The 20,783-nt window shown below is 43.7% G+C and overlaps 1 protein-coding gene across 3 annotated transcripts in view; it reads left to right on the top strand.

Annotated features, from left to right (window-relative positions):
• The window catches only part of FAM126A (family with sequence similarity 126 member A), a 115,416-nt gene that overhangs the window by 79,325 nt on the left and 15,308 nt on the right, over positions 1 to 20,783 (top strand). For all 3 annotated transcript variants that reach the window (XM_038761274.1, XM_038761284.1, XM_038761290.1), the window contains exon 9: positions 10,525 to 10,641. In XM_038761274.1, coding sequence (XP_038617202.1) covers positions 10,525 to 10,641 — 117 coding nt within the window. The remainder of the gene's footprint in view (positions 1 to 10,524; positions 10,642 to 20,783) is intronic.

The raw sequence follows: 20,783 nt of genomic DNA, 5'->3' as shown, positions 1-20,783 counted from the left end.
GAGAATGTCACTGTTTATTGTCGTATTGTACTTTCCCAAGCGCTTAGTATAGTGCCCTGCATACAGTAAGCACTTAATAAATACGATTGAATGAATGAATAAACCATGTTTTGGTATAAAATGAGTTCATGTACTTTTTTGCCCATTAGCAAAGAAGATGGAAGAATGACTAATGACATTTGGATTTTTAGCAAAATTAGAGACCCGAACAAGTGTACACTTTTAAAGCAATTTTGACTGAAGCAGTTAAAAGCCTTCACAGTTGAAACTCATTAACCTGTTAGGAATAGAACCAAGACTGATCAAACATTTTCACTGGAACAGCACTGCCTATTCTTGAAAGCCAATAGCAGCAGGTGAAGGAGGTGGGTGGAGGGAGGGAACTGGGGAGACTCTGCAGCTGGGTCGAGAAAGCTCTTGGCTTCCACCTTTGCTTCTCTTTCCACTCTTCCTTGCTTTCCCCACTCCCGCTCCTCCCCTTCCCTGTGGAAATCGAACTGTCAGCTGGCGCCCAATCACCAGTGGTGTTTATTAAGTGCTTACTGGGTGCACAGTACTGTACTAAATTCTTGGGAAAATACAGTCAACAGAGATCCTGTCTAGCCAAGCCCGTGAACAGCTTCGCTAGCTGTAGCTAACTCCTCCATCAAGTGGTGAATGCTAGTGATGGGTGGGGAAAGATAAATTGTTAATGGGGGCAACCACATTGGCCCTGGAGCAAGAAGTCTCCACTGGCCTGGGAGAATGGTGCAGGGGAGGCAACAAAACCTGCTTCTCACCAGACCAGCCATTTCCAGGCCCTTTTCATTTCACTAGAGCCGAATACCAGCCTCTTCCAGGTTAATCAATCAATCAATCGTATTTATTGAGCGCTTACTGTGTGCAGAGCACTGTACTAAGCGCTTGAATTGGTTAATTCAATTCAGCATTGAATTAGACACTAGGTTCTCTGGGAAAGGCAAATGCCTGGTGAATATAGAAGCCCATCAGCCCAGCACTTATGTATGTATCTGTTATTTTATTTGTATTGATGTCTGTCTCCCCACCTCTAGACTGTAAGCTTGTTGTGCGCAGGGAACGTCACTGTATTTGTGGTGTTGTACTTTCCCAAGTGCTTAGTACAGTGCTCTGCACACATAAGTGCTCAAGAAATATGAATGAATCAGCCGTAGCTATTTCTTCATCATTTTTCTGCTAAAAGAGTTGCAGTCCTTGTGCCTCAGTTTAACGCCCCACCTGCACCACCCCACCACCACCACCTCAGCCAACAAAGTGAGTCCTTGATCTGTTCTCTGGATCTGTAGGATCTGCTTTTCTGAACTTGACGGTCAGTGAAATTTGTTTCCACTGGGGTGTATCCCTCTATGAGAAACGGAACTGCAAGGATAGAAGGTTCCCTTAATCATCCGAGATGATTCCCAACAAGGAACTAAGGCAAATCCATAAGAATGACTGGGAATGTGGCGTTGATATTGGCCTTATCTTACCATTTGATGTTAAGACTTCTTCCTTTCAAAGAAAATACATTTGATCTTGTAGTTAGCAGTTTAAGTTTGCATTGGGTGAATGACCTTCCTCGAGCATTTAAACAGATACATCAAGTCCTGAAGCCAGATGGAGTATTTATCGGTGCAATGTTTGGAGGAGATACCCCCTACGAGCTTCGATGCTCTTTGCAGTTAGCAGAACTGGAAAGGGAAGGAGGATTTTCTCCACACATTTCTCCTTTTACTGCTGTCAATGACAGAGGACATTTGTTGGGAAGAGCTGGGTTTAATACGCTAACTGTGGTAACTGTCAATCTGAAAACAAATTATGTATCCAGTTTAAATGCACAGCTCAGTAAAAAACATGAAATTCCCAGCTTTTGATGGGGTAAAATAAAACTGTAATGGTGGTTCCCCCTCGTCCCCCTCTCTATCCCCCCCATCTTACCTCCTTCCCTTCCCCACAGCACCTGTATATGTGTATATATGTTTGTACCTATTTATTACTCTATTTATTTATTTATTTATTTTACTTGTACATATCTATTCTATCTATTTTATTTTGTTAGTGTGTTTGGTTTTGTCTCCCCCTTTTAGACTGTGAGCCCACTGTTGGGTAGGGACCGTCTCTATATGTTGCCAATTTGTACTTCCCAAGCGCTTAGTACAGTGCTCTGCACACAGTAAGCGCTCAATAAATACGATTGGTGATGATGATGATGAAGACTAGCTTAGAGATATTGAAAACCTCCTGAGACGTGCAGGGAGTCAGACTTTATATTGGAGAACTGCTGATTGACTGCAATTGTAGAGTCATGGAGGAATTCGAAAATAACCCATCTGGGATGAAAGGGAAATGTGTTGAGCTGCTCCAGCAGCTGCTGCTGTCTGTGTCTTTAAGCAGTGTCCCTTTCCTCACCCACTTGTCTGCTGTTAGCATCCTGTCTGTTTTTTCTCTCCTTGCCTCTCCAAGCTTTGCAGGAAACCAAGGAATGAGGAAAGGCAGTAAAACGGTAGCGTGGCACCCCGAGTGATCACCAAGTGTATCCATGATAGACCACTTTGTCCTAAAAGTCTGATGTGGAGGATAGTTCAGGTTACTTCGTTTACCCTGGCTCAATCTAGTGTGCGAGCATCTATTTCTGGAAAAGTCTAGCCAACAATATGGCAAGAGTGAGTGACCCGAACCTAGGGAGATACCAAAGCCATCGGTAGTGGCTCCTCCCAAATCCAAATATTATAATAATAATAATTATTATTATTATGGTGTTAAGAGCCTACTATGTGTCAAGCACTGTACTAAGCGCCAAGGTGAATGCAAGAAAATCGGGTTGGAAAGTCTCTGTCTCACATGGGGCTCACAGTCTTAATCCCCATTTTACAGACAAGGGAACTGAGGCCCAAGGAAGTGAAGCGACTTGCCCAAGGTCACACACAAGACAAGTAGTGGAGCTGGGATTAGAATCAATACCTTCTGACTCCCACTCCACCATGCTGCTTCTTTATGTAACAAAGATGGCAAGATGAAATCCCTGCAGGTGATCCTTCTGTGATGTAATAGCTCCTTCTACCACCATGAGATTGGTTATTGAAGGGCAAGTCATTCTAATTTTGCACTGTCAAGTGGGTTTTTTTTGGACTTCTTAGGGGGTCTGGTGGCTTTGGCAACTTTACTGTCGGGCATCTACTCTACTGACATACAAGGGCCAGGGGTTTGATGTGTGCTGACCCTCCCTTTGGCTGCAGCATTATCACTAAATAGTGGGGAGGGAACCCTCTGTCTTAGAGAATGAGTAGTTTTTTGTGGAGACGGTGAGGAAATGTAGGAGAAAAGGAACCACTACCAGCAGAGAAGACTAATTTAGTTGCCTAGTGGAAAAAATAACAAACAAAAAACCAGGCGGTTGAGGGGAGAAGGGAAGAGAAGCATTACAGAGCAGCTTGAAGAGGCGGAGATTAGAGTGTCCACTTTGAAAATTAGTGAATTCCATTTAGATTCTTCACAACTTTACATCCAAATGGAAATAAAACTGAATTAGCTAAAATTCCAAATGATATTGAAGAGGGAGCTACTGTAAGTTTATGTAATGGTGGTGCCTCTGTCTGTTGGTCAGGTGCCAAACATACTGACAATAATCAATCAATCAATCAATCGTATTTATTGAGCGCTTACTGTGTGCAGAGCACTGTACTAAGCGCTTGGGAAGTACAAGTTGGCAACTTATAGAGACGGTCCCTACCCAACAGTGGGCTCACAGTCTAGTCTGTCTAATCACAGAGTAGCATTTTCTCTCTTTTCCCAACACAGGTTAGCAGGGAGATGATAGGTAAGAGGGATAGCTACTCTAAACATAGTATCATGCTATTCAAGGGTGTATTTTAAATGGGTGGTTTTTGTGCAATTCAAGAAACTTAGGGCAAGTGTCAGTCAACCCAGTGACATTTGAGAGACAAAAAGCAAAATTAGTGGTTATCTGTATTCTCAGATTCTCACTAAAAAAATGAATCTCAAGTAATGTCTTGGCAGATACATTATCCTCCAAAAGATTTGTTTTTCACATGTTTTTTAGAATCTCGGGGGCAGCTGTCGGGGAGCACACTGTGAATTTAATGCAGATGCTCATGTTTTTGCATTCATACGACTTGGGCCTTCTGTTTGGATTTTTCAAGAAGAGTCAGACGGCTCTAAGGGAGAGCAGAAGGGAGAAACAAAATAGTCATGCAGGTCCATTTGGCTGAGACTAGTGAGTCCCATGTGCGACAGGGACGATCTAACCTGATTATTTTGTACCTACCCCGGGGTTTAGTACAATGAAATACGTGTACATATTTATTATTCTATTTATTTTATTAATGACGTATCTATCTATAATTCTGTTTATATTGATGCTATTGATGCCTGTCTACTTGTTTTGTCTTGTTGTCTGTCTCCCCCCCCCCGTTCTAGACTGTGAGCCCATTGTTGGGTAAGGATTGTCTCTGTTGCCGAATTGTACTTTCCAAGCACTTAGTACAGTGCTCTGCACACAGTAAGTGCTCAATAAATATGATCGAATGAATGAATGAATAGAAATAGAAATCATAGAAATCACTTAACAAATACCACAATTATTGTCATTGTTGTTATTACTCTTCACTTTATGGTTATCCCGCTCCTTCTGCTCGTAAACTGTGTGCCCGTAGAGGGGCAGGGGCCGTGTCTAAATCTCACCAGTGAATTTCTTTTTCTCAGCACTTAATCCAGTGCTCTGCACCCGGTAGGTGCTTAGTACTAGAGAAGCAGCATGGCTCAGTGGAAAGAGCACGGGCTTTGGAGTCAGAGGTCATGGGTTCGAATGCCGGCTCCGCCACATGTCTGCTGTGTGACCTTGGGCAAGTCACTTAACTTCTCTGAGCCTCAGTTGCCTCATCTGTAAAATGGGGATTAAGACTGTGAGCCCCACGTGGGACAACCTGATCACTTTGTATCCCCCCAAGCGCTTAGATCAGTGCTTTGCACATAGTAAGCGCTTAACAAATGCCAACATTATTTATTTATTATTTACTACCACTACAGCACTTATATGCACATCCACTTCCCCTTCTGTAATTTATTTTAATGTTTGTCTCCCTGCTAGAGTATTAACTCCTTGAGGACTTCAAGGGCTGAGGTTGTTTGTGTCTACGAACTCTATGGCACACTCCCATTCAATCGTATTTATTGAGCGCATACCGTGTGCAAAGCACTGTATTAAGCGCTTGGGGAGAGTAGGGTGTAACAACAAACAGACACATTCCTGCCCACAATGAGCTCACAGTCTAGAGGATAAATTCACTAGTACTTAGTTCAGTGTTCTGCTCAGATTATGCACTCAGTAAGTACGATCGACGGGTCGATAGGTTGTTTCTCCTCGGGGCCAGCCTACTGGTAGGTTGAAAAAATATGAAGGAAAGCACCTGTTTCTTTACGACAGTGAAGGTGTCTGATTTGTCAGTATCCAGGATTAGAGGTTTTGATTCATATATCTTCTGCCACAATTCCACAGGGAAGGACTGAAAAGTGGTAAATTGAAGTTGTGGAGGGCAGTCTTAGTAACAACATTTGTTGAGCACCAGGCGCTTGGGAAGTGCAGATTAACAAAACGACCCGTTTCTTTCCCCCAAGGAGCTTACATCATATTAGGGGAGGCAAACATAAATATATTACCCAGGCTGTCACAATAAATTGAGTAGACATATGTACCTAAGTGTAAAGGAATGTGTAAATAAGTTATAAGATGGCTGATGTACCTTGAGAGTAACATACACCTAGAAGGTGTATTGAGAAACAGCATGGCCTAGTGGATAGAGCATGGGCCGGGGAATCAGAAGGTCATGGGTTCTAATTCTGGTTCTGCCACTTGTCTGCTGTGTGGCCTTGGGTAAGTCCCTTCACTTCTCTGTGCCTCAGTTCCCTGTTCTGGAAAGTGGGGAATAAGACTGTAAGCCCCATGTGGGACAGGGACTGTGGCGATCCTGATTTGATTGTAACCACCCAAGCGCTTAGTACAGTGACTGGCACATAGTAAGCGCTTAATAAATGCCATGATTATCATTATTATTACTAAGGATGGGTTGGGCAATAATAGTATTTCATTCAATCGTATTGAGCGATTCCCCTGTGCAGAGCACTGTACTAAGCTATTGGGAGAATTCAGTATAACAAACAGACACATCCCCTTCCCACAGTGAGTTTACAGTCTAGAGGAGGAGACAGATATTAATGTAAATAAATACATAATACTTGTTAAGCACTTACTGTGTGTCAAGCACTGTTCTAAGCGCTGGGGTAGATACAAGCTAATCAGGTTGGACACAGTCCCTGTCCCACATGGGTCTCCCAGTCGTAATCCCCATATTACAGATGAGGGAACTGAGGCCCAGAGAAGTGAAGTGACTTGCCCAAGGTCACACAGCAGGCAGGTGGCAGAGCCGGGATTAGAACCCAGGTCCTTCTGACTCCCAGGCTTTGTGTTCTATCCACTAGGCCATGCTGTTTGTCTAGACTGCAGACGGTAAGTAGAGGAATACTAAGTAAGCGCTTAGTACACAGTAAGTGCTCAATAAATACGATTGAATGAATGAATAAATAGTAGTCCAAGAGAGCAGATAGGTAAGGTGGTGCCAGATGGAGAGCCTTGAAGTACATTTATTGTGAGTTGGTTTCGTTTGCCCTGGAGATACAGGAAGCTAGTGAAATGTTTGGAGGAGAGATGTGGGCAGAGCAGGAAGATAGTCCTTGTGATGTACTTCCCAAGCGCTTAGTACAGTGCTCTGCACATAGTAAGCGCTCAATAAATACGATTGATGATGATGATAAGGGGGGGAAGTGGGCTGGAGGCTGGGAGAGGAGTAAAGAGTGGGAAGAGTAAGAAAAGACTTCCTGTTGCCTTTTAAAAAGATTTAGCAGTAATGATGATGATGTTGCTGATGATGTGCTTTGTGCCAAGTACTGTTTTAGGCTCTGGGATAGATACAGATTAATCAGGTTGAGCACAGTAGCCGTCCCACATGGGGGACACACACTCTTAATCCCTTTGTTTATGGAATTTGTTAAACGCTTACTCTTTGCCAGGCACTGTTCTAAGAGCTGGGGTAGATACACAGCTGACAAGCAGCGGAGCCGGGATTTGAACCCATGACCTCTGACTCCAAAGCCCGGACTCTTTCCACTGAGCCGCAGTGCTTATGATAGCTGTTAAGCGTTTAGAATCATTGCATAGAATCATTGGGCTGGATTAATAATGATAATAGTGATGATTATGGTGCTTCGAATCATTGCATCCTCCAGCAGGCCTTCCCAGACTGAGCCCCCTCCTTCCTCTCCCCCTCCTCCCCCTCCCCATCTTACCTCCTTCCCCTCCCCACAGCATCTGTATATATGGATATATGTTTGTACGTATTTATTATTATATTTATTTACTTTACTTGTACATATTTATTCTATTTATCTTATTTTGTTAATATGTTTTGTTTTGTTGTCTGTCTCCCCCTTCTAGACCGTGAGCCCGCTGTCGGGTAGGGACCGTCTCTAAATGTTGCCGACTTGTTCTTCCCAAGCGCTTAGTCCAGTGCTCTGCACACAGTAAGCGCTCAATAAATACGATTGAATGAATGAATGAATGTGTTCAGGCGACTAACAGCTTTGAATGACCAAAGGCCATATTACTTTTCAGTCTGATTCTACATCAAGGTTGTAAGACTTTTAGTGCTAGAATAATTTCTAAATTGAAAGTGCAGTGCGTTATCCCTGAGCTCTAGGGAATTATAGGCAATGTAACATCCTCTGACATTTATTTGCATCTTCCTTTTAGAATTTTAATTCTGCCATTCCTCACTCAGTAGTAGGCTAAGTGCCAATTATTCTTTTAGAAGTATCTTTCATTCAGTATATTTTAGCACCTACTGTGTGTAAAGCACTGTAGGAAGCACTGGGAGAAAACAAGTATGGTAACTTAGATGTGGTCCTGGCTAATAGGGTGTTCACAATCTAAGAATAAGGGAGAGGGCAGAGTTGGCAATGGACAAGAAAGACTACAGTGAAGCAGCGGGGCCTAGTGAATAGAACACAGACCTGGACGTCAGGAGGACCTGTGTTCTAATCCTGGCTCCGGCACTTGTCTGCTGTGTGACCTTGGGCAAGTCACTTAACTTTTCTGTGCCTCAGTTACCACATCTGTAGAATGGGGGTTAAGACTGTATGGGACAGGGACTATGTCCAACCTGATTAGCTTGGATGTACCCCAGGGCTTAGTACGGTGTCCAGCCCATAGTAAGTGCTTAAAAAAAATACCACAATTATTATAAAGCTGGTCAGTGTTTCTACCCAGTGGCTTTATAGCTTGCACTGGTTAGGCAATACACACAACAGACCCGGATAAGCGTGCTGACTTTTTCGCTTGGAGTAATCGAGAGTATACTTCCGGCAGTATTTGACTCCTGGGAACAGGATGGGTTGACCTGTTAGCTCACTGTGGGCAGGGAATGTGTCCGTTACATCATCATCATCATCAATCGTATTTATTGAGCGCTTACTGGGTGCAGAGCACTGTACTAAGCGCTTGGGAAGTACAAATTGGCAACATATAGAGACAGTCCCTACCCAACAGTGGGCTCACAGTCTAAAAGGGGGAGACAAAACCAAACATACTGACAAAATAAAATAAATAGAATAGATATATACAAGTAAAATAAATAAATAGAGTAATAAATATGTACAAACATATATACATATATACAGGTGCTGTGGGGAAGGAGGTAAGATGGGGGGATGGAGAGGGGGACGAGGGGGAGAGGAAGGAAGAGTCTCATTGTTATATACACATCGTTATATACACATCACATCGTTATATACACATACGTTATACACATAAGTTATACGTTATACACATATATACACATGTGTACGTTATATACACATCATTATAGTGTACTCTTCCAAGTGCTTAGTACAGTGCTCTGTACCCAGTAAGCACTCAATAAATACGATTGACTGACTGACTAACCTACCTCGATGGGTTGTTTTCTGCCCAGGGATCAGCATTTCAGGAGATTGAGGATCGTTCTGGACTATACAGACCCAAACTTTGAGTGGGTTCTGGAGAAAGTTCCTGGAGTATACCCAACCCTCACAAACATCATCTTCGGTCTACCTTTCTTCAGTTCTGTCTCTAACCTCAGTCCAATTCATTCAATTGCATTTATTGAGCGCTTACGGTGTGCAGCGCACTGTACTAAGCGCTTGGAAAGTACAAGTCGGCAACATATAGAGACGGTCCCCCTACCCAACAGCGGGCTCACAGTCTAGAAGGGGGAGACAGACAACGAAAGAAAACATGTAGACGGGTGTCAAAATCGTCAGAACAAATAGAGTGAAAGCTATACGCACATACACAAATATATACATACACATGCACACACATAGATACATATGCATATATAGACACACATACATGCTTGCACGTCCATACACATGGAACATATATACAAATATATTCATTCAATTGCATTTATTGAGCGCTTACTGTGTGCAGCGCACTGTACTAAGCGCTTGGAACAAGTCGGCAACATATAGAGACAGTCCCTACCCAACAGCGGGCTCACAGTCTAGAAGGGGGAGACAGACAACGAAACAAAACACGTAGACGGGTGTCAAAATCGTCAGAACAAATAGAGTGAAAGCTTTACGCACGTACACAAGTATATACACACACACACACGCATATACGTACAAATATACACGCGCAAACACACAGAGGTGGTAGAGTGCAGGCAGCGGTGCGCAGGCTCGGGAAATTTCGGGGAGCAGTGCCCCTGTCGCCGCTCTGTCGTCTCTCGTCTCATCTGCCACTTTATCTCTGTTGCTCTCTCTTGCCTTTGTGTGTCTCATCCTCTCCCATCGGGATCTCTCTCCTTTCTCATATCTTACAATTCCCAAGTTAGTTACTGCCATCTCTGGCCTCCATCTTCTTGGGAGTCGACGTTTTGAAGCTCTCCTGAAGCGGGAATATGACCCCTGCCTGACACCAGTACCTGTATCAGAAGGTTATATCCTGTACACGGATAACTTGTGCCCGTCGGAAATGACATCCTGACACGCGGAATCCCACAGGGCTCAGGAAACACTTGAAGTAGGGCAAGGGAATGGTTTAACAATTCTGAAGTAGGAGGTTCCAGTACGGGGTAACGTAAAAATGATCAGCTTTTTCTCTGTTTCTTTCACTAATCATACATCTATCACACCACAGAACTGCCCATTCAGTAGTTCAGCATTTATAAGCTGGATGTCTTCAGTTTTTAACCTAAGTGGTTTTTGTATATCCAAGTTGTTTCTTGTGCTTTAGTTTATTTAATAGAATGACTCGGACCTGAATTTGGACAAGGATTGTAACTGAAGAGATGCTTTGTGAATTTTTGGTTTCTGCTAAAAACATTGAAGGGGAATTCTTTGCTGAAAAATGTTGCAGGATTGATGATCTGAATCACCAGGATCGTTAACACAGTGTCTTGATCTCTTTAGAATATGTGTCTCTGGATATCCGCGGCAGAATGTAAGAAAATACAAAGGTGTCAACAGCAGGATACCGGTGTCTTCAGAATTCATGGTGCAGATGTTAACAGGGATTTATTTCGCTTTGTAAGTGTGTCATGAATATAAACTTTTTTGAAAGCTTGGCCTGTTTTAATTCATGAGGAGAAGACTTTCTTTTGAGGGGAATATCTTCATGTGTTAATATGTTACTGAGTGTGAAGAGTTATGAAATTTACTTTTGATCACTGTTTTCATCTTCAAAAAAGTTTTTACAATGTATGAATAACGTGACAGTCAAATGGAGGGGATTATCAAAGTCAGATTTGTATCAACTTGAATGTTATCTTGCTTCATTGACACATCAGTGTAGCAATAGAATAAGGTTTAAAAATATGTATATATTTTCCATTCTGCTGATTTTTTCCACAGTTCCCCGAAGAGTACCAATGTGTTTTTACCTGATTCAGAAAACCTTAGCTTTTTCCTGTCTTGAACCTCCTTGCTTTCTCAGAAAGGAAAAAAAAATACTGAAACGCAGTAGAACATCATTAATTTATAGTCTAACAGTGAAAAGGTAAAAAGAGTGAATTTTCTAACTGGGCTAAGATTAGGGCTGATTTTCTAGTGCAGAAGGACAATAGTGAACATCAGACTTGTGAGCATATTACAACAAGCTCTGAAGATCTATCTTTCCTCTTTTACCCCCCTTCTCATATTCTTTGGATTTGGACTGTTATGTGTCATTTGAGCAAGTGTACTCTGAAAAGCTTTATTTAGGCTTTAATTATTGCCATTACTCCTTACCAGTGATAAAACCCTGTCAACCTTAGTAACCAATTCAAGCTCATTTTTCACAGTGGCCGTATTGGAGCTAATCAGTCCAACTGATAAAGAACACCAGTGGTTTAGAAAATCTTCTAATGGTTTGTTTTTCATTGCTATGGGCATTTATTATACTTCAGACAGGAGGAAAAAGAACTGCCTAAACAGCCCAAGGTGAAAAATGGTTCTTGTTCCTCCTCCACTTCTTCGAATTAGAAGTCCCTCCTTGTAGGAGCAGAGCAACTAATTGAGATTTGGTTTCGTGATTCAACTGTGGCACAGCCTGGTTATCAATCAATCAATCAGTTGTCTTTATTGAGCACTTAGTGTGTGCAAAGCACTGTACTAAGCACTTGGGAGAGGACAGCGAGATAATGAAAATGAGGTTGTGGAGACATGCCGCTTAGCTACAGGTTGGTAGCTAACCCAAAGTCTCTTTAGCTCCCAATCCTATCCCAGTTCTGTCCTCCAACTCTAAGATGGTACAGGGAATCCTGAAGCTGCCCCAAAAGTAGAATTTCAGTAGTAGTTGTTGTAGTTCATTCATTCATTCATTCAATCAATCGTATTCATTGAGTGTTACTGGGTGCAATACACTATACTACTGAATGCTTGGGAGAGTACAATACAACATTTCATTCATTCAGTCATATTTATTGAGCTGTTACTGTGTGCAGAGCACTGTACTAAGCACTTAGGAGAGGACAGCGAGATAATGAAAACAAGATTGTGGAGCTACAGATTGCTTAGCTACAGGTTGGTAGTTAACCCAAAGTCTCTTTAGCTCCCAATCCTATCCCAGTTCTGTCCTCCAACTCTAAGGTGGTACAGGGAATCCTGAAGCTGCCCTAAAGGTAGAATTTCAGTAGTAGTTGTTGTAGTTCATTCATTCATTCATTCAATCAATCGTATTCATTGAGTATTACTGGGTGCAATACACTATACTCCTGAATGCTTGGGAGAGTACAATACAACATTTCATTCATTCAGTCATATTTATTGAGCTGTTACTGTGTGCAGAGCCCTGTACTAGGCGCTTAGAAAGTACAATTTGGCGACAGATAGAGACAGTACACACATTTCCTGCCCACTAAAAGCTTACAGTCAGAGAGGGGGAGTAGCATTTGAGTGTCCAGTGGGTGAAACATGTCAATCAGGTCACCCCCTACATCTTACCTCACTGATTTCCTCCTACAGCTCAGCCAGCACATTCCACTCTTCTAACACCAACACTGTACCTCGGTCTCGTTTATGTCCCCACGGCCCTCTGGTCCATGTCTCTATATGTTGCCAATTTGTACTTCCCAAGCGCTTAGTGCAGTGCTCTGCACATAGTAAGCGCTCAATAAATACGATTGATGATGATGATGTCCTCTGGCCTGGAACTCCCTCTCCCTCCTTATACAACTGACCACCACTCTCCCCACATTCAAAGCCTTATTAAAATCAATCTCCTCCAAGAAACCTTCCCTGATTAAGCTCTCTTTTCTCAGACTCCCTGTCCCATCCGTGCCACCCATATTCCTTTTGAGCACTTGATATTGACACCCCCCCCCCCACACACACACACTTACAGACATATTCCGGGCAGTGCTCAATACCACTATTATTATTATTATATCTGTAATTCATTTATATTAATGAATGAATTAATTATATTAATGTCTGTCTTCCCATCTAGACTTTAAGCCCCCTGTGGGCAGGGAACGTGTGTGCCAACTCTTTTGTATTGCACTTTCCCAAGTGCTTAGTACAGTGCTCTGCACACAGTAAAGGCTCAATGAATGCCATTTATTGATTGTCGCTCCACCCTCAGCCCAAGGGCACTTGTGTACGTATCTGTGATTTATTTTAATGCCTTCCTCCCCCTCTAGACTGTCGTCTAGAAAAGCAGCGTGGCCCAGTGGAAAGAGCAGGGGCTTTGTAGTCAGAGGTCATGGGTTTAAATTCCGGCTCCGCCAATTGCCAGCTGTGTGACTTCGGGCAAGTCACTTCACTTCTCTGTGCCTCAGTGACCTCATCTGCAAAATGGGGATTAAGACTGTGAGCCCCTCCGTGGGACAACCTGATCACCTCGTAACCTCCCCAGCGCTTAGAACAGTACTTTGCACATAGTAAGTGCTTAGTAAATGCCATCATCATTATCTCCTTGTGGGCAGGGAACATATCTGCCAATTCTCTTGTGCTTTTAAGTGTTTAGTGCTCTGTGCACGGTAAATGTTCAGTAAATACCAGTGATGGATTGATTAGGAAGTAGGAAGCAAAATGACACATTTCCTGCACAAAAGATGTTTCCACTCAGATGGGCTCTATTGGACGAAGGGGTGCACTTGCTCAGTAACATAATCATGGTTCCTAGATAGAAACCTTGCCGATGATTTCCTAATGTGGACACGTGTTAGAAACTTCTGGTGGCCCTCCTGGCAGTGAGGCAGTTGCGAGGCCCCTGCCTGCCAAAGTCATCATCATCATCAGTCGTATTTATTGAGCGCTTACTGTGTGCAGAGCACTGTACTAAGCGCTCGGGAAGTACAAATTGGCAACATATAGAGACAGTCCCTACCCAACAGTGGGCTCACAGTCTAAAAGGGGGAGACAGAGAACAAAATAAAATAAATAGAATGGCTATGTACAAGTAAAATAAATAAATAGAGTAATAAATATGTACAAACATATATACATAAGTCCATATCCTTACTTTACTTGCAGTAGACAGGCAACAGTGGAAGCAACTTTTCTTTCACCACTGCACCCAGATCACAGTCTTTATGAGAAGCAGCATGGTGTAGTGGATAGAGCACGGGCCATGGGTTCCAATCCCGGCTCTGCCACTTCTCTGCTGCGTGACCTTGGGCAGTTCACTTCTCTAGTCTTCATTTACCTCACCTGTAAAATGGGGATTGAGAATCTGAGCTGCACATGGGAGACAGGGACTGTGTCCAACTCGATTTTCTTGTATTCACCCCAGTGCTCAGTACAGAGAAGCAGCATGGCTTAGTGGGAAGATCACGGGCTTTGGAGTCCGAGGTCTTGGGTTCGAATCCTAGCTCTGCCTCATCTGCAGAGAAGCAGCGTGGCTCAGTGGAAAGAGCACGGGCTTTGGAGTCAGAGGTCAAGGGTTCAAATCCCGGCTCCGCCAATTGTCAGCTGTGTGACTTTGGGTGAGTCACGTAACTTCTCTGTGTCTCAGGTACCTCGTCTGTAAAATGGGGATTAAGACTGTGAGCCCCCCATGGAACAACCTGATCACCTTGTAACCTTCCCAGTGCTTAGAACAGTGCTTTGCACATAGTAAGCGCTTAATAAATGCCATTATTATTATTATTATTATTATTTGACTTTGGGCAAGTCACTTAACTTCTCTGTGCCTGTTACTGCATCTGTAAAATGGAGATTAAGACTGTGAGCCCCATGTGGGACAACTGATTACCTTGTATCTACCACTGTGCTTAGAACAGTGCTTGGCACAAAGTAAGCGCTTAACAAATACACTATTATTATTATTATTACATAATGCATGGCACATAAGTGCTCAATAAATACTATTATTATTATTCACCCCAAGCAGATCTTCTCATTGTACTTTCCTCATGACTCTCCTGCATCTAATCTATTGTCCATACCTTTCCTCCTATTTAATCAGTAGTAGCAGAAGCGGCAAAGAAGCAGCGTGGCTCACGGGAAGGAGCACGGGCTTTGGAGTCAGAGGTCATGTGTTCGAATCCAGGCTCCACCACACGTCAGCTGTGTGACCTTGGGCAAGTCACTTAACTTCTCTGAGCCTCAGTTACCTCATCTGTAAAATGGGGATTAAGACTGTGAGCCCCACGTGGGACAACTTGATCACCTTGTATCCCTCCCAGCGCTTAGAACAGTGCTCTGCACATAGTAAGCACTTAACAAATGCCATCATCATTATTATTAGTAGTAGTATTTATTGCACACCTACTGTGAGTTGAGCACTGTAATAATAATAACAGTAATGATGGTATTTAAGTAATTACTATGTGCCAGGCACTGTACTAAGTGCTGGGGTGGGTACAAGAAAATAGGGTTGGGACACAGTCCCTGGCCCACATGGGGCTCACAGCCTCAATCCCCATTTTACAGATGAGGTAAGTGAAGCACAGAGAAGTGAAGTGACTTACCCAAGGTCACACAGCAGACAGGTGCCAGAGCTGGGATTAGAACCCGTGACCTTCTGACTCCCAAGCCCGTGCTCTATCCACTAAATAAGGTCTTGGGAGAGTTCAAAAGAATTGGTAAACACGACCTTCATCATCATCATCATCATCATCAATCGTATTTATTGAGCGCTTACTATGTGCAGAGCACTGTACTAAGCGCTTGGGAAGTACAAATTACCTCCCCTCAGAGAGTTTACAGTCTCCACCCTGGAACTTAACCAAGCAATGTACAAAACCTCTCTTTTCAAGCTCTCCTAAAGCATCACCTCCTCCAATTGGTATTCCTCAACTAATCCCGCTCTTTCCTGGTTTTGCCGCCCATCATGCACCGTAGCGCTCATGTTTGCATTTGTTTATTTAATTACTTCTTTGGGAGCTGTTATAATTGGTATTTCTTCTCTTCTTCTTCGCTTACTGTGTATTTAGCCCTGCTGTTGTTCCAGTGGGAAGAGCACTGATCTGGGAATCAGTAAACTTTGGTTCTAGTCCCAAGTCGGTCTGTAGCTGGTTACTATATAATAATAGTAATGGTATTTGTTAAGCGCTCACTATGTGCCAAGCGCTGGGGTGCATACAAGCAAATGAGTTTGGACACAGTCCCTGTCCCACATAGGGCTTGAAGTCTTCTTACCCATTTTACAGATGAGGTAATTGAGGCACACGCAAGTGAAGTGACTTGCCCAAGGTCACACAGCTGACAAGTGGCGGAACTAGGATTTGAACCCCTGACATAATAATAATAAATAATAATTATGGTATTTGTTAAGCGCTTTTTACGTGCCCAACACTGTTCTAAGTGCTGTGGTAGGTACAGAGTAATCAGGTTTTCCCATGTGGAGCTAGTGGTTTTAATCCCCATTTTACAGATGAGGTAACTGAGGCACAGAGAAGTTGTGGCTTGCCCAAGGTCACACAGCAGACAGGTGGCGGAACTAGGATTTGAACCCCTGACATAATAATAATAAATAACGATTATGGTATTTGTTAAGCGCTTTTTATGTGCCCAACACTGTTCTAAGTGCTGTGGTAGGTACAGAGTAATCAGGTTTTCCCATGTGGGGCTAACAGTTTTAATCCCCATTTTACAGATGAGGTAACTGAGGCACAGAGAAGTTGTGGCTTGCCCAAGGTCACACAGCAGACAGGTGGCGGAACTAGGATTTGAACCCCTGACATAATAATAATAAATAATAATTATGGTATTAAGCGCTTTTTATGTGCCCAACACTGTTCTAAGCGCTGTGGTAGGTACAGAGTAATCAGGTTTTCCCATGTGGGACTAGCGGTTTTAATCCCCATTTTACAGATGAGGTAACTGAGGCACAGAGAAGTTGTGGCTTGCCCAAGGTCACACAGCAGACAGGTGGCGGAACTAGGATTAGAACCCCTGACACAATAATAATAAATAACGATTATGGTATTTGTTGAGCGCTTTTTATGTGCCCAACACTGTTATAAGTGCTGTGGTAGGTACAGAGTAATCAGGTCTTCCCATCTGGGGCTAGCAGTTTTAATCCCCATTTTACAGATGAGGTAACTGAGGCACAGAGAAGTTGTGGCTTGCCCAAGGTCACACAGCAGACAGGTGGCGGAACTAGGATTTGAACCCCTGACATAATAATAATAAATAACGATTATGGTATTTGTTAAGCGCTTTTTATGTGCCCAACACTGTTCTAAGCGCTGTGGTAGGTACAGAGTAATCAGGTTTTCCCATGTGGGGCTAACAGTTTTAATCCTCATTTTACAAATGAGGTAACTGAGGCACAGAGAAGTTGTGGCTTGCCCAAGGTCACACAGCAGACAGGTGGCGGAACTAGGATTTGAACCCCTGACATAATAATAATAAATAACGATTATGGTATTTGTTGAGCGCTTTTTATGTGCCCAACACTGTTCTAAGTGCTGTGGTAGGTACAGAGTAATCAGGTTTTCCCATGTGGGGCTAGTGGTTTTAATCCCCATTTTACAGATGAGGTAACTGAGGCACAGAGAAGTTGTGGCTTGCCCAAGGTCACACAGCAGACAGGTGGCGGAACTAGGATTTGAACCCCTGACATAATAATAATAAATAACGATTATGGTATTTGTTGAGCGCTTTTTATGTGCCCAACACTGTTCTAAGTGCTGTGGTAGGTACAGAGTAATCAGGTTTTCCCATGTGGGGCTAGCGGTTTTAATTCCCATTTTACAGATGAGGTAACTGAGGCACAGAGAAGTTGTGGCTTGCCCAAGGTCACACAGCAGACAGGTGGCGGAACTAGGATTAGAACCCCTGACATAATAATAATAAATAACGATTATGGTATTTGTTAAGCGCTTTTTATGTGCCCAACACTGTTCTAAGCGCTGTGGTAGGTACAGAGTAATCAGGTCTTCCCATGTGGGGCTAGCAGTTTTAATCCCCATTTTACAGATGAGGTAACTGAGGCACAGAGAAGTTGTGGCTTGCCCAAGGTCACACAGCAGACAGGTGGCGGAACTAGGATTTGAACCCCTGACATAATAATAATAAATAATAATTATGGTATTTGTTAAGCGCTTTTTATGTGCCCAACACTGTTCTAAGTGCTGTGGTAGGTACAGAGTAATCAGGTTTTCCCATGTGGGGCTAGCGGTTTTAATCCCCATTTTGCAGATGAGGTAACTGAGGCACAGAGAAGTTGTGGCTTGCCCAAGGTCACACAGCAGACAGGTGGCGGAACTAGGATTAGAACCCCTGACACAATAATAATAAATAACGATTATGGTATTTGTTAAGCGCTTTTTATGTGCCCAACACTGTTATAAGTGCCGTGGTAGGTACAGAGTAATCAGGTCTTCCCATGTGGGGCTAGCAGTTTTAATCCCCATTTTACAGACGAGGTAACTGAGGCACAGAGAAGTTGTGGCTTGCCCAAGGTCACGCAGCAGACAGGTGGCGGAGCTGGGATTAGAACCCATGTCTTCTGACTCCTAAACCCCTGTTCTTTCCACTAAGCCGTGCTCATGGGCAGAGACCCCATTTGCCCTTGGTAAAGTACTGCACGCCTGCCCACCTACTCACCCCTTGCATTCTGTGCCTCAGTAGGAGCATGATGGCAAAAGGGAAGAGAGTGCGAGAGCAAGTCATTAACACTATAACATTAACACTATAATCAACTGTTGCCTCATGGATAGACTTTGAGACTGTGAGCCCCCTTTTAGACTGTGAGCCCACTGTTGGGTAGGGACTGTCTCTATATGTTGCCAATTTGTACTTCCCAAGCGCTTAGTACAGTGCTCTGCACACAGTAAGCGCTCAATAAATACGATGGATGATGATGATGATGATAGAGCAAGGGCCTGGGTGTCAGAAGGACCTCACTTCTACTCCTGGCTCAGCTACACGTCTGCTGTGTGACCTTGGGCAAATCACTGCCCTTCTCTGGGCCCCATCTGTAAAATGGGGATTAAGTCCTACTTCCTCCTCCTTAAACTGCGAAACCCTACATGGGGCAACGGGATTGACTCGTATCTGCCTCAGTGTCCAGAACAGTGCTTGGCACGTAGTAAGCGCTTAGCAAGTACCATAATTATCGTCATTCTGCATGGGTTGTGATTAACCCACGGGAAGGCTGACCCTTCCTTGCTGGTGACAGATTGCCAAATATGCCAAGTTGTGGCTGTATGCCTCACTTGTTAAACCGAAAGCTCCTCAAGGACGGTGACCAGGTCTTTCTTTTTGATCGTTCATCATCATCATCATCAATCGTATTTATTGACCGCTTACTATGTGCAGAGCACTGTACTAAGCGCTTGGGAAGTACAAATTGGCAACATATAGAGACAGTCCCTACCCAACAGTGGGCTCACAGGCTAAAAGGGGGAGACAGAGAACAAAACCAAACATACTAACAAAATAAAATAAATAGAATAGATATGTACAAATAAAATAGAGTAATAAATATGTACAAACATATATACATGTATACAGGTGCTGTGGGGAAGGGAAGGAGGTAAGATGGAGGGGATGGAGAGGGGGACGAGGGGGAGAGGAAGGAAGGGGCTCAGTCTGGGAAGGCCTCCTGGAGGAGGTGAGCTCTCAGCAGGGCCTTGAAGGGAGGAAGAGAGCTAGCTTGGCGGATGGGCAGAGGGATTGGGGGCATTCCAGGCCCGGGGGAGGACGTGGGCCGGGGGTCGATGGCGGGACAGGCGAGAGCGAGGTACGGTGAGGAGATTAGCAGTGGAGGAGCGGAGGGTGCGGGCTGGGCTGGAGAAGGAGAGAAGGGAGGTGAGGTAGGAGGGGGCGAGGGGATGGACAGCCTTGAAGCCCAGGGTGAGGAGTTTCTGCCTGATGCGCAGATTGATTGGTAGCCACTGGAGATTTGATCATCATCATCATCAATCGTATTTATTGAGCGCTTACTGTGTGCAGAGCACTGTACTAAGCGCTTGGGAAGTACGGGTAGGCAGCATATAGAGACAGTCCCTACCCAACAGTGGGCTCACAGTCTAAAAGTTCAGTCGTTCAGTGCTGTGCTCCTAGTTGTCCCTCTCCTGTCAGTGCTGTTAATGACGACGATGATGATTCCAGAGGGGAGCTTCCCTTAGACCTCATCCTCTGATCCCGCCCAGCTAGCACCATGTTCATCCCGAAAGAGAGCACCCGTTTTCCCTCCTTTCCTCTTGCCCCCCGGAGAATCTCATCTACTTCAAATCACCCATTTGTTTCCCAGTGCTCCAGTGAAAATCAGAGAAATTTTACTGCTTAAAACTCATGATGGAGAATTAAAAAGCAAGCGAGATCCTTTTCTGTTATACCATCTAGACTGTGAGCCCATTTTTGGGTAGGGACCGTCTCTATATGTTGCTGACTTGTACTTCCCAAGCGCTTAGTACAGTGCTCTGCACACAGCAAGTGCTCAAGAAATATGATTGAATGAATGTATCATTTCCGCTGGTGCCTCATATAAACAATCATGCATGTGGTTGTTGAGGATGAATAATAGCAATCTGCCTCCCAGACTCCATTCCAGCAGATTTTAACCCCTTTACTTACTACCTAACGTGCTAAGGGCCAAAATTTTGATGGTGAAAGGTTCTATGCTATGAGAACTGGGTTTCATACTTGTCAGATCCAGTTTTAATTGGATGACACGGTGGTCTTAGTCTGTGGAGTTGACTGTAATTTCTCCCCATTTTGGCTTTTTCTCCCGCTTGATACTTAAAAAAAAATTACAAGATACATTTCACTGCTTTAGGAATAATGAATGTCAC

This window comes from Tachyglossus aculeatus, chromosome 2 (assembly GCF_015852505.1).
Source record: "Tachyglossus aculeatus isolate mTacAcu1 chromosome 2, mTacAcu1.pri, whole genome shotgun sequence".
Classification (NCBI taxonomy): domain Eukaryota; kingdom Metazoa; phylum Chordata; class Mammalia; order Monotremata; family Tachyglossidae; genus Tachyglossus; species Tachyglossus aculeatus.
Note: the sequence above shows the minus strand (reverse complement) of the source record. Positions and strands in the feature narration are given on the sequence as shown.